The 15,854-nt window shown below is 39.5% G+C and overlaps 1 protein-coding gene across 1 annotated transcript in view; it reads left to right on the top strand.

Annotated features, from left to right (window-relative positions):
* Nucleotides 1–15,854, top strand: part of LOC136858799 (lachesin-like) — a 686,055-nt gene that overhangs the window by 607,493 nt on the left and 62,708 nt on the right. Inside the window, exon 9 of the mRNA XM_067138618.2 lies at nt 9,194–9,280. Within this exon, the coding sequence (XP_066994719.2) occupies nt 9,194–9,280 (87 nt within the window). The remainder of the gene's footprint in view (nt 1–9,193; nt 9,281–15,854) is intronic.

The raw sequence follows: 15,854 nt of genomic DNA, 5'->3' as shown, positions 1-15,854 counted from the left end.
GGTGTAAAAATGTAAAACCACGGAAAACCATCTTCAGTACTGCCGACATTAGGGTTCAAACTCCCTATCTCCCGGATGCATACTCACAACTGCGCACCCCTAGCCACACGGCCAACTCAAAGATTGATCACGGAAATTATTGAGGTGACTGAAAGGGCGTTAGAAATTTCCGAGAACATAATAAATGTACCTATTCACAATTTAATGGTGTGTTAATTTACTCTCCACAGTTCAACAAACATGTCGTTCCAGGAGAACGTCGCTGAACCCGTCAAGGCAATACTGGCATATACAAGCAAATAACGAGTTAGGTATTTGAATCTGGGGCACGTGATCCAGAGTTGCATGGACACTAACTTCTCACTGAGGCAACATTGGTTTTAATAATGACTAATACGTGTGGGATTTTGAGACTGAAATTCATGTTCCAGTAGTTTGCTTTACCCGTGGCTATCGTCATTATCTCGACAGTCACGTTATAGTGTAAGCATGACTTTTAGTTTTCCTGAAAAACAAGAATGAATTAATAGCACATGCACAGGCACTCGGCGTATGCTGAATATCTCAAACCAACACTTCCCATTAATCAGTACCTTCACTGTTGTCACAATATTATAATAAAGACAGGATAAAGAAAGAAGGTTAAACTTACTCTAGCCTCTGCCAACTGATAACTTAAAAACCATGTATCCTTTAATTAACAGTAACAAATAGTGGTATATGCCCAAAATCTATATTATTTATTTATTTATTTATTTATTTATTTATTTATTTATTTATTTATTTATTTATTTATTTATTTACACATTTACAGGCGGCTCTTTCCACACAGGGTGAAAGTAAATTTACAAAAATAGTTGTCGAAGTTCTCATTATCAAAGCAATTCAGTACACTTTATTATACCACTTATTATACGGTCCGTCTTCCTGAATGGTTAGCGTACAGACTTTCGGTCTAGAGGATTCGTCATCGATTCCAGCCTGGACATATAATTTTAAGTACACGTGGATAATTCGTCCAGCTCGGGGAACGAGTGTTAGTGCTCGTCTTAATCCACTTCACTTCATACAACATACTACCGACCACCGAAGTAACACTCAAGAGTGCATAAATACACCAAAAAGGGATTGGAGTGAGGTAGATCATCCAGTCGTAAAACAGGGCAAATCTACGTTAAGTCCCGACCCAAATAAATCGGGGAAAATCCAGGAATGACAAGAAAAATATGCACCGTACAATACGACTGGCGATCGGATATTGTCACTAAAGAAACAAAGCGTATATCACAATGCTCTTCCTATCCATATTATCTTCGTTATGACTGGTCACGCCTGCCAGCCACATTTGATGTACAGTCCATCAGAACAATTTTCTCTGTATTCATTTTCCTATGCATATTAACACATGATAAGAAAAATAACCGTACCATACCCTACTGTAGGAATGTGTGTTTGCACGACGTATTTATTAACTCGTACAGTGCACTGTATTTAAGGTCTATTTTCCTTTACACACATGCATAGAAAAATGAACACAACGAAGGCTGTTCTGATGGATTGCCTATCCATATCGTTGTTGAAGAAGTGATATCGTGTATGTCAACATGCTCCTTCCTGTCAATTATGTTCCTTAAAATTGATCACGCCCTTTAGTCACATATCGTCGTTGCCGGGGCAAAATCTCCTATGTGTTAATATTTCTGGAGATATACTGATCCGCAGCACTTACATTATGAAGAGCGAGAATGCCTTGACAATATTCACACAATATTGCGCCTTAGATGACAGAACCTTACCGACCAAAGTTCTAAGCTAAAATATTTCACATATGGGGTTTTGTCCCTGCAGCGACGATATGTATATATAGTCCACCAGAACAGTATTCGTTATGTTCATTTTCTCATGCCGAAGTGTAAAGGAAAATGAACCTAAAATACATTACACTCTAGGAGAGCCCAAATATGTCATGAAGATGCTTGTTGTTTTAAGGGGCCTAACATCGAAAGTCATCCCGCCCCCACCCCCCAAAGAAAAGCCATGCAAACATACATTCTTACATACAGGATAACAACTGACGGGAAGAGCATTGTGACATACGAGGTTTTGTTTCTTCAGCAATGATTTGCTGTCAACTTCCTCTGTTTTCAACACTGTCCCAGTCAGGAAGATCGCATCCAACTGTCTCTCACAAAATTTAGGTAGATTTCTATTTGAAGTCAATGTTCATTTGCTTTGTATTGACAATACTGACGATATACTATGTCTGTGCCGTTCACTGGCGTGAAACTTTAATTTACCTACACTTAACTCTCGAATAATAACATAGTTGTCTGAAGGAAGCAAACTGAGTTCTCGCACGAGATATGAATATTTATGTGCTGGAGTTGTGTCTCCACAGGCGGATTAAAGGACTTGCTTTCAAAAGGTCCCTGTAAAGAAATAATTACACATCAAGACGAACACATTTATTCTCCCGGACTAATTCCAGCCTTCACATAGAGCACACTTCTATACAATATATTCGCCCATTAAATGTGCAGTAAGCTACGACGATAAAGACATGATCAATAGCCATCCTGATGGTATTGAGTTCATAAAGCTGAAGGATTCTTTTATCCTCACGCTGTTGATGGGCCTATATGTTTTGTGTTCTTCGAGAGTTTAAATTTATTCCTCCTTCACTAGTCAAGGTGGTACGTTCTCGATATTAATTCCGCTTTAACTGAATAACCGTCTATGACATTCAACCTCTGCCTGCTGATCCATAGTCATTTAGCCTGCATCATCTACGCACCTTTATGCAACTTCTCGAGTAGAAAAACGGTTTCTACTTTCTCTTATATATGCTTTGTCCTCGTAACCTTCTTCCTTTAAACTCTCTTAATCACACATTGCCTAGGATTGGGTATTCTCAGTTACTTAGCTGATTATAAGAAATCTGTGATCGTTGATTTTTCTGAGGGCCCTAGCCTCCCACGATGACTACTGTGTACTCAGGTGGCCTTCAGATGATGATGAGTCACATAGTTGACGTGATGACTTCTTCCGACACATTGCCCGGTTTTAATGCCTTTCAAACCAGACAATTCTTCTCGTGTATGAGTGAATGGCAATCCACTTCTCAGATTAGTACCATACATGGATGAGCTAGATGATGATGTCTGTTGTTTAAAGATGCATAACAGCTAGGTCATTGGCCCCTAAATAGAAGACATAGACTCTATCACATCCCCTCGATGGTATCATTACACGCATAATAATTAAATGAATGAATGAATAAATGAATGAATGTTATTATTAAATCAGCCTTTAAATTCAATTCATTACCCAATATTCGATAGTAGTGGAATATTTCACCAACAAAGGAGACGGGGATATTGAATATGTATTGTAACATTTTGAAACTCCGAAAATCAAAAAAGTAGTTTGTGGGACGTAAAGCAAATAACAATTGCAATACAAATAATAAAGTGGGCTATTACATATCTTTGTCAATGACAAATATTATACAAATTAAAACTCGATAATATCGCCGCTGCACGGGCAAAACCTCGTATCCCACAGTGCCCTTTTTCCAACCGGACTGGTATCTTCAAGAAAAAAATTGTTGTCATGACTTTTGCCCCAACCCTCGTATATTTGATTTCACACATTTTACTTACCTATATTCATAAAATAGTTGGTTTATTGTTTCTATTATGTCTCTTGTTAGCCTAGTTAATTATAAGTGTGTTTTATGTGAATAATGATAACCAAAAACATAAGTGAGTCTCATCCGAATCTATTCGTAATGAACATCAACTCTGCTTGGTGTAATATGCACGAACGCAGTTCTTGGTCTCACTGAGACAAAGTGCAACTATACACGTGCTGCAATCCCATTTGCTGCGGTGTTGATTGTTTCTTGTGCTACACTGAAGAACAATATGGCATACTGCACGAAAAAATGAATGTAAATTATATTGAATTATTACAAACATCTACATTCGTAGTGATTTTGCACTGAAACATACTAACATTAGTCACAGTCCTGCCATTTCAATGTTCTACAGTTAGTATAACTGACAATTAGTCTGTGTAGGCTGCCAATAATTTTTTTAAATGAGTTTTCCTACTATTGCCAATGATCAATTAATGCAGCAAGATACCAATGAAGTGAAATCACTATCCAGGTAGCGTAAAAACTGACACTAAAATGTTGGTTTCCGGTACTCCTTGTGACCACTATACTTTAAATAGATATATGGTATGTAAATCCAGGCACCAGTGTGCTGTTACACACACACACATACACTCACTCAATCACTCACAACATCAGCCAGGATTCCTGAATGAAAGTGCGGTTGAAGTTACATCATAGGCAGGTGTTCAGTGATTGGCTCTAAACTGCGTTATCCACAAGTAATTGAATGCATCGGCTTTAGGATTAGCAGCCAGATAATGGGAACATTATCGTCGCTCGACCGGTAAAAGGTTGTATTCCACAAAGCTCTTCCTATCAATTATTCTCCTTAAGACTGGTCACGCCTCCCAGCCACGTATGGATATGCAGTCCATCAGAACAAATTTTATTGTGTTCATTTTCCTATGCCGATGTGTAAAGGAAAATGAACCTTACAGTACCGTACTGTAGGAATGTACGTTTGCATTACGTATTTACGCACTCCTAGTGTACAATGCATATAAGGTTCATTTTCGTTTAATCGCCGACATAGGAAAACGAACACAACGGACATTGTTCTGATGAACTGCGTATCCATATGTGGCTGGGAGGCGTGACCAGTCTTAAGGGGAATAATGGACAGGAAGAGTATTGTGGGATACAACCTTTTACCGGTCGAGCGATGTTATGATAGCTGACTACATTAATGTGGTTTCTGAGCAATCCTCTAAAAACTATTAGCACCCATCACCTCCCGAATGTAAGTTAACAACCACACGCCACGAGCCGCGCAGTCAACTCAATCAGTCTGGAGCGTATAATATACTGATGAATGTTTATGAGTATTATAGCATGTACTAACACACAAAAACGTGCCAATATGGCACCCCAACCTCATTATTAATCCTTTCAGGCACACCCACACTGGAGGTGAGCTTCATGTACAATTTCTACCACATACCAGCCCTCCTGCCATTCTTAAATTTCTGACAGTTCAGGGAATCGAACCCAGGCCACCGTGGACGGCAGCAAATAGCACTCACCGTTTCGCTACGAAGGCGGACGTTTCAAATGCAGAAATGAAATGAAGTGGCGTATAACTTTTAGTGCCGGGAGTGTCCGAGGACATGTTCGGCTCGCCAGATGCAGGTCTTTTGATTTGACTCCCGTAGGTGACCTGCGCGTCGTGATGAGGATGAAATGATGATGAAGACGACATATACACCCAGCCCCTGTGCCAGCGAAATTAACCAATGATGATTAAAATTCCCAACCCTGCCGGGAATCGAACCCAGGACCCCTGTGGCCTAAGGCCAGCACGCTAACCATTTAGCCATGGAGCCACAAAACTATCCGCGAAGCTGAGTAAGTCAACATTGTAAAATGACACCAATACGAGCTTATAGGCTTAAAATTACACTGGTGAACGATAGTGCAACACATTGTTTATATACTCCAGATTAATCTATTACATTTTAGCCAACAGGTAATGTAGATGACATACAGTAAACAGCTCTATTCAGGCACAGTTCAAGAATATATGGTGGGCCAATAAAATGCTGATATTTATCTCCTCTTCCGTTCTTAGATATTACATTTTGGGACGGTAAATGAACTAAGATATTCATGTTAAGTTACCATCAATTAATGTCAATCGCTTCGACACTTCATTACTTAAGACATACATTTACGGTTCCTCTTTTATCGTAGCATATTTCTGAAACATTTTTTAAGGTCAGAGTGAAAGTTCTATACCCTTATTTGTTACTAAACCTTCCGTTCTGAACTTGTCGTATTCTTACGCGCACTATTTCACATTACAATATCTTCCAGTGTGGATAAATTCAATGCGTTTACAATAATTATAGCCTACTGTCAAATATGTATGTATATGTAATATGACTGTCATTGAAAATGCCCCATCGTAGAAAGGGTAAATAATCTGATTATAAATGCTCTGTAAATTAATTTACATATTCTTCAAAAAAGCATTACATAGTTTCAGTTCGGATGTTATGTATTTACATATTCATAGTTATTGATTACGGTATATGTTTTCTTAGAATATCTTCACGAATACCTGTATATCATATCGTCACTGTTCGGGCATAATGTTATATCTCAAAATGCACTTCCTATCCATTATTTCCCTTAAGACTTGTCACGCTTGTCTGCCACATATGGATATCGACGGCTTACTTCTAAAACCTCGTATCTCGCAATGTTTTTTCTACCCATTATTTTCCTTAAGACTGGTCACGCCTCCCAGCCACATATTGATATGCAGCCTATCAGAACGATTTTCGTTGCGTTCATTTTCCTGTGCTGATGTGTAAAGGAAATTGAACCTTAAATGCATTATAGTGTAGGAGTGCGTAAATACGTGATGAAAACGACATCCCTACTATACAGTATGGTAAGGTCCATTTTCCTTTACACATCAGCATAGGAAATTGATCACAATGAAAATTGTTCTGATGGACTGCATATCCATATGTGGCTGGGAGGCTTGGCCAGTCATAAGTAAAGTAATTAATGAGATTTAACCTTTTGCCCGAACAGCGACGATATTACTCTTGTAAAAGGCAGACATGTTAAATAATACATATTACAGGTCGAAATCGGAGCAAACACAAGAAGCATCGACCGGTGGATACCCACCTCAGTGAAGAACTAGACATGGAGAGCTGGAATGGTCAAGGTAGGCCATTATCAACAGCTTGACGGCCGATGACTACTTCCCATTATCATTTATTCACTGCATTATTGACCGACTCGACGAGCTCCTTTTTATACCGTTGTATTACGTTACAACATACGACGTTCCACTCCAAAGACTAAATGAAACAAATGATTGAAAACATCACAATGACTTTGCTTCGCAATAACATTTGAAATATGCATATTGTTCGTAAGCCTAGGTGTGTACTGATCACAGTATTGTAGAATATATTTAATATAATTATGTTGTACTGTGCAATAGTACTTCATACCGTTAAATTACACCTTTAACTGTCACTGTTATTTGAAGGGAAATATGCAATGATTGTTCAATTGAATTATAGACAGCTGGCAACAGTTCAAGAAAGTTAACGGAACATCCGTGTTTTAGCAGGTTCATTTTAGTAACCGCAAAAAGCCTTATATTTCAAGATCCAAGGTCTGTCCATCCCCTGGCGACTATGAAATATTTGACCCGTTGAAGAACGCCCTAATGAATAAGTGATTCACCGTCGATCAAGCGGGTCGTGGAAGAATTTAAACCAGACCCAGCGTCCTTTATAATGAATTCAAAACCATTATTGGACCAGCTAGCCATAGACAAACCTACCTAGCATAGGTACAGGTGCAGGTGCCTAAATGGTGGGGTGTTTATCCGCAGTCTCTCCTGACATGTCTCACGTATGCTGTCTTTGAGACACTGTTTATGATATCTAACACGTACAGAGTTAATGTCTAGGCGCCAGTCCATATTTCAATTGAACAACCCTCATATGTTACTAAAATAATGAGTAAGTTAGGGTTTTTGGATTATCATTCATGTATTAGCATAACGCAGTGAAACAATACGACGTAACTGACAATGCCCCTCCTATCCAGCATTTAAGACTGTTCATACCTCCCAACCATACATGGATATGCAGTCCATCAGAACCATCCATCATTAACCTTAATGCATCATATCGACGGCTTACTTCTAAAACATCGTATCTCACAATGCTTTTTCTACCCATTATTTTCCTTAAGACAGGTCACGCCTCCCAGCCACATATTGATATGCAGCCCATCAGAACAGTTTTCGTTGTGTTCACTTTCCTGTGCTAATGTGTAAAGGAAAATGAACCTTAAATGCATTATACTGTAGGAGTACGTAAATACGAGATGAAAACAACATCCCTACTATACAGTATGGTAAGGTCCATTTTACTTTACATACCAGCATAGGAAATTGATCACAGTGAAAATTGTTCTGATGGATTGCATATCCATATGTGGCCGGGAGACGTAGCTAGCATTAAGGAAAATAATGCGTAGGAAGTGCATCGGGACATACGAGGTTTTAGAAGTAAGCCTACGATATACTAGGAGTACGTAAATATATAATGCAAATTGGCATTCCTACAGTACAGTGCGGTAAGTTTAATGTTACTTTACACAACAGCATAGGAAAATGAACACAATGAAAATGTTATGAAGAACCACATATATTTACATGGCGGAGAGTTGGCACCAGTCTTAAGGAAGATAATGGTAGGAAGAGCATTGTCACATTAGCAGTTTTTGCTCCGCAGCGACGATATGTGGTTGAGAGGCGTGACCAGTCTTACGGAAAATATTGGATTGGAAGAGGATTGTTAGATACGTGGTATTATTTCTTATGTATTATATAAATCATTTCTATTGATATCTTTTGGAATTGTTTAGGATTACCTCTAAACCATGTCATTAATAGGAAAGCAGAAAGAATTCGATTTGCTTTTGTGTGCAGTAAATTTTCGCCGTAAATGGTAAAGCGTCGTCATTTTTAAATACTATAGTATGCCGTGAAATCCAGATATTTGTGATCAGAACTATCAAGTACGTTGATTGGAATATCTTAGCTTAGAAATCAATACCGCGTATCTACCAATGTTCTTCACGTCCATTGTTTTACTTACGTCTGATCAGGCCTCCCATCTACACACTGATATGGCATCATGAGAACAGCTTTTCTTATATTAATTTTCCTAGTCGAGTGTGTGAAGGAAAATGAATCTTACCGTAGGTTGCCGTAGGAATGTATGTTTGCGTGAGGTATTTGGGCACCCTTGTGGTATAATGGAGCCAGGTTCATTTACCTTTACACTTGGGCACATGAAAAATTAACACAACGAAAAGTTTACTGATGGATTGCACAATCCTATATGGCTAGGAGTCGTGACCAGTCTTAAGGAACATAATGGATAAGAATAGAATTTTCAGCTATGCGGTATTGTTTTTTAATCGACGATATATACCTTTTAGTTGTTAATGGTTAGCCCTCTATTGCAGGTCGAAATCGGAGCAAACAGTGGAAACAGCGACCGCTGGATAACCATGTCAGTGGGGACTACGACGTGGAGAGCTGGAAGGGACAAGGTAGGCCGTCTATTTCCATATCACTCCTGACTCATCATAGCTTTGATGGTAATATTGATGATATGAATCCGCAAAATACGTTTTAGTGAGTGCTAATATAAGGCTTTCTTTTTTTTTAGGATTTACTCTTATCACTCTTACCTCAGTTGGCACCTCTCTATCACAGTTCATTTCTCCGCTTCACACAAATTAGAATTCACCATGTAAACGTATAATAATTAATTATTCATGTCTATAATTCATCAGATAACAAATATTTGCCAATCGGTGTAAACAATCATAAAGGATGTTTATAAGTAACGCATAATGCCAATAAATTAATACGTATAAACTAATTTTAAATTCAATAGCCTATTTTGAGAGAAATATTTAAGGTAACACACAACAGTCTCATCCCTTTTTCTGCAGGATTTGACGTTATTGCAAAATATAAATTGGGCCCTATTCTTCTTTTACTTTAGTTGAACGAAAAAAAAAAGAATTGTTTAATACACCAGGTTTGGCTGCTCTGGGATCTGTTTAATTCTATCAGTCAAAAGTAAAATACTTTTAGCAGAAAATGAAAGGATTCAGAACTTGCTGATGATTGGAGTTGGTAGCAAAAGACGTACGCACAAATAGTATCCATAATATTTATCGGAACTCATCCCAATCGGCAACATATTTCGTGAGAATGTGAGTAGAACGGCACTAAAGAAGAAAAATAACTCCTCGCCTATTTCCCGCCAATATTCAGGCAGGCTGTTACATTCGACACGCAGCTGTAATCACATCTATCGGAGATGAGTGGTAGCATAAGAGAAATAGAACATTACAAAAAATAATGGTCTATGTAATGTTATTGTTGACCAATTTTATGAGCTTTCGACATTGTAGGCCTTCACATATAGTTTTCTTCCGACTCTGAATTGCCACTCTTATCATAACTTGTACGGTAAAACTCAATAAGGGATAAATGATCTGAAACTGTATTCTCTACAACTTTTGTTATGTAGTATATTTCGATAGGACCAGTAACATAGGTATTTGAAATAAAATTTTAGGCGCCTTTCCTTAACTACCATTTCTTCCCAGGTGAATAAAATTAATGACAACCTAGTCTGTAGTTTATTATTCCCCGACACTACATACCGTCTTTCACTAAATTCTGTTTTCCTATTTATTCATGGCTCGACGTTGATATGGACTTAAGAACAAAAATACAAATTCATGAATATCTCTGCTATCACGGGCGGTACGGTAGAAATGTAAAAGACATAAATGATCGGAAATGTTATTCTATATAACTTTAGTTATGTGGTATTTATCCATGAAGATACTAATAACATAAATATTTGAGAAATAGATTTTAGGCCTTCGCCTGAACTACCATTTCACTCAGCGTGAATAACATGATTTATAGCCTAGATTGTAGTGGCTCATTTCTTGACTTTACATAGCGATTTTCATTAAATTCTCTTCAGCCGTCTTCTCGTGATGCACGTACATACATACAGACAGACATACAGAAATGACGGGAAATTAAATAGTGCATTTCCTTCTTTGTGTGGACTCGTCCGATACAGAAATACCATGCTTTTAAAATTGTGAGCAATGTACATACAAAACTCTTATTATATACTAGCATGTGCCTGCTGCTTCGCCCGCGTGTATTAATTCAACCACGTAAGATGTTTCTTTATCATTGATTTAAAAGCAGATTAAAAATATTGATTAACGCACATAGTTTTTACATAAATTATTTTATTCTTAAAATATTGTAACTCCAATGCTTAAGATAGGCTATACCAGTTTGGTGTATGGTATGTATGTTCAGTCCGTCAGCGATACTGCTGGTGGGATCCTTAACAGCTCTGCCATCAGCTGTCATAGATGGCATAGGCATCACTGAAGAGGCGTACTAGGGAAATGAGGAGTGAGGTAGTTTCCCGTTGCTTTCCTCACCGAGCCAGAGTTGCTATTACATATCAGTCTGCCAAGCCCACTGAAATGCATACACCAACCGACCCTATGAGCAACATTTTCACACCATTCATAGCAGGGACTGGCTGCATAAGGATTGGCATTACTAGCATCGCTCATACCTCAGTCACTTTTATATTGTCAAAGCAAAGGATAAGACAGAGACACAGATCTATGAAAGTAACAAAATTGCTCTAGCCTATACCAGAAGACATAGTGCACTGTAAACACTAGATCCTGCCAGGAAAGGCATATGTGGATGGTACGAACAATATTAAATTAATATAACAGAGCTTCCGGATAAACTATATAAATTGTCCTTGGATTTCACGCTAAGATGTATAGTACGTTTTCCTTTCCAACTCTTGAATAACCCACGCACAATTAATCATAAGAGAAGCACCATTTCCGATGTTTGATTCCTACAACTTTAAGTGATTGCCCTTGTGCCTTGTTGATGCACGTGACGAAACTCAAACAAATGGGTGAGCTGTATATGCGTAAATTGAAACGGGATGTCGGAAGAGATAATTTGAATCCGAGGAATGAAGAGTAATATTACACCCTCGGCATAACCAGTCACGATGGTGGCTTCAATAATATTCGGCATCAGCTTCTTGACTGAGAGTCATATTCTGTTGCAGAGGGAAGGAGGATTCATATTCCTGAGAGGAATAATCGGTCCCACAATCGTCCACTCCGAGATGTTCGTGGTACTCCAGGCGACCCCAAGTTGTTCAGAAACTCTGTCCCGTAGTTGGTAGCCTCGTCTGTATTACATGTTGTGTCCATAGACTTGGAAGTTTGATGAACACCGAATAATTATTACAAATTATTGATGAGGTTGAAACATTTCTAGGAGCAAAAAGAATTCTCTTTGACACAGCCATGCATGATCGGTGAAATGCAGCACCACGTATGACAAAAGTTTCAGATTTATGACATTCATATATCTGGCTGGGCAATGCATACATATGCACGGACAAAAACTTCCGGATATTACGGACTGAATTTGGATCCTCGTGTCGAGGTACGAAAATGGCTTCCTACGCGAAAGACTTAAGATGGCCCCTTGACTTGTGTTACCTGTTATGTGTATGTTGCCTAGCGATGAGGAATCTATGCATTTAATCCTAGTGACAGCACGTTGGATTACCATAACCCGACACGCGTTTTGCTAAATTAAAAATCCGGCTTTGAGGTGCATTTTTACCTCCTTCAATCCACCTATGTTAAAAATGTCAGATCTCTGCATGCCGTAGATTCGGCTTGGCATTGCACGCGCACTAACACACACACACACACAGATAGAGAGAGAGGGGCTATATATCAGATATCAGCAAGTTCATAAAGGGCAGCCATTCTTCGAGATGTCAAAAGAAAATGAGTTTGCGCGAGAACATATGATCAGGTGACAGGAAGATTGTATGTGGTGATTGAACGTCATGATAAGGCAATGGGAAAATTGACATGTCCCATACATTATCATAAATCATTAAGTTGAACAATTATAGTGGCACTTATGGTGATGATATACGTTTAGAAATATGATCAAGAATAAGGTGGGTTCCTTTTAATGTCGCACTAACACTTCGAAGATTTCGGTGACGGAGGGATGCGACAGGGCTGGAATTGAGAAGGTAGCGGTCGTGACCTTAATTAAGTTACAACGAGAACATATAAGATGGAAAAACACGGAAAGCCATCTTCAGAACTGCCTTCGGTGGGATCTGAACCCACTATCTCCCGAATTGAAGTTCACAGCTGAGCGACCGTTACCACACGGCCAACTCGCTCGGTGGAAGATTGAGGTCGTGACCTATCATAGAATCCTTTCGTTTTAAAGATTTCCGTCATAAATAACCATTACGTGGGGGGATTTTTATTGTAATTTACGCTTACCCTCAGCAGCCAGCTAGGATAACGCTCTTGATCCGATTTCGTGCCCAGTTCGTATAACACTGTACGACGATTCTCCTTATATGCATTTCGAACTACCCTACAATGAGCTGATCGCGATGTTGGCCTTGCGCCGCAACATGGATGGAGAGGCGGCATTCGCAATCTATTATTAATGCTCTACGCTTTCGGCTAATGGTCTTCAGTTTTGCACTAGTGATTTTATAACGCTTATTTTCAACATGTTTCATCATTCGAGAGCCACGCCCTCTTACCTATGTCAGTTTCTTGCCTGAGAGTCATATTCCGTCGCAGAGGGAAGGAGGATAATCGCTGCCCCAATCGTCCACTCCAAGATGATCGTGTTTCTCCAGTTGACTCCAAGTTGTTCAGAAGCTCTATAGTGTAGTTGACAGCCTAATCTGCATTACATGTTGTGTCGAAACACTTGAAAATTTGTAGAACACCGGTTAATTTTTGTAAAAGTCTCTTTTTGATGACGTAGATAACTTCATTTCTTGGAGCAAGAATTTCTCGATGACACAGCCCTGCGTGATCGCTGAAATGCTGTACTGACCTATGACAAATCTTTCAGATCTATGCATGCCATAGATTTGGCTGGGCAACGCACAAATACACACAAACACTTCCGGATATTACGGACTGAATTTGGCTCCTTGTGTCAGGGAACGAAAATGGCTTCCTACGCCATGGACTTAAAATGGCTCCTTGACTTGTATTACCTATCTTAAGAGGCGACTAAAAGGGGCCCCAAGAGCTCTGAACTTTGGAGCGTGGGTTGGCGACCACGGAGCCCTCAGCTGAGTCCTGGCATTGCTTCCACTTACTTGTGCCAGGTTCCTCACTTTCATCTAACCTATTCGACCTCCCTTGGTCAACTCTTGTTCTTTTCCGACCCCGACGCTATTAGGTTTGCGAGGGCTAGGGAGTCTTTCGTTTTCACGCCCTTCGTGGCCCTTGTCTTTCTTTGGCCGATATCTTCATTTTTCGAAGTGTCGGATCCCTTCCATTTTTCCCTCTGATTAGTGTTATATAGAGGATGGTTGCCTAGTTGAACTTCCTCTTAAAACAATAATCACCACCACCACCACTATTACCTATCTTATATACGTTGCCTAGCGATGGTGAATCTTTTTTTTTTCTCTTTGCTACGGGCTTTACGTCGCACCGACACAGATAGGTCTTATGGCGACGATGGGATAGGAAAGGCCTAGGAGTTGGAAGGAAGCGGCCGTGGCCTTAATTAAGGTACAGCCCCAGTATTTGCCTGGTGTGAAAATGGGAAACCACGGAAAACCATCTTCAGGGCTGCCGATAGTGGGATTCGAACCTACTATCTCCCGGATGCAAGCTCACAGCCGCGCGCCTCTACGCGCACGGCCAACTCGCCCGGTGATGGTGAATCTATGCTGGTGGCAGCACATTGGATTGCCATAACCCAACACATGTTTTCCGAAATTAAGGAAAACACACACACAGAAGCTGTATATCTGACATCAGCAAGTTCATAAAGGGTAGTCATATTTCGAGTTGTCAAAAGAAAGCGACTTGGGGTGAGAACATATGATCGGGTCATATGAAGATTGATTGTACGTGGCAACTGAACGCCATAAATTTGTAAGAAGTGAGAATTTACATTCTCACCTTCAAGAATGCCGGGCGTATGCTAAGCGTATGACCGCACTATTGGGAGTGCCTTGTGCTTGTGCATTGTCTTGATGTAGGCCAGTTCAAATCAAAAGTCCACCAAGCATACTAAATACAGTATTTTACTGCTTTTTGTGAAATTTATGAAGTGTTTATTGTGGATGTCAGTCACATTAGAATCTAAAATAAGGCTGCACATAATAATGGACAACTTTCATGGTTATATTTCAGCTAGTAAACCAAATGTGATAAGGTAATTGCACTAAACGATATTTGACCTACATTATAATAAATCCTAATGTTAAAAAATAAGAGTTGTACTTATGGGAATGCAATACGTTTAAAAATATGACCAGAATGAGGTGGATTGTTTTTAATGTCGCACTAACACTTCGAAGGTTTCGTCAAGAGAGGAAGGGAAAGGGCCTTAATTAAGTCAGAGCCCCAGCATTTGATGGTGTGAAAATGGAAAACTACGGGAAACCACCTTCAGAGATGTCGTCGGTGAGATTCGAACTCACTACCTCCCGAATGCAAGCTAACAGGTAGTGCGACCCTTACCGTATGGCTAACTGGCTTGGTGGAGGAATGAGGTTGTAACCTATCGTAGGCTTTTTTCGTTTTAAGGATTTCCGTCCTAAATACTAAGTTATGTCGACGGTTCTTTTTTATTGTAATTTACACTTAATCACAACAACTAAGCAGGTTAACGCTCTTGAATCGATTTCGTGGTCAGTTCATATGTTACTGTACGACGATACTCCTTAGAGACCTTTCGAACCACCCTACAATCGTGATGTTAGCCTCACGCCGCAACATGGATCATGTGGCGATATTCGCAATCTATTTTTATTAATGCTCTAAGCTTTCACGTAACGGTATTTAATTAAGCACCTGTGATTTTATAATGCGTTATTTCAACACTTTTCGTCATTCGAGAACCACGTCCCCATGCTTACTTGACCACTGTAAACATGGCACACGTTCGTACAGTTAGCTTCAGCAAGGCAGAGCTTCCGCATCTCTATGTTATTCTAGGTCGTTG

Source organism: Anabrus simplex, chromosome 1 (genome assembly GCF_040414725.1).
Source record: "Anabrus simplex isolate iqAnaSimp1 chromosome 1, ASM4041472v1, whole genome shotgun sequence".
NCBI lineage: Eukaryota > Metazoa > Arthropoda > Insecta > Orthoptera > Tettigoniidae > Anabrus > Anabrus simplex.
The sequence above is the reverse complement of the archived record's forward strand: the minus strand, read 5'-3'. Positions and strand labels throughout refer to the sequence as shown.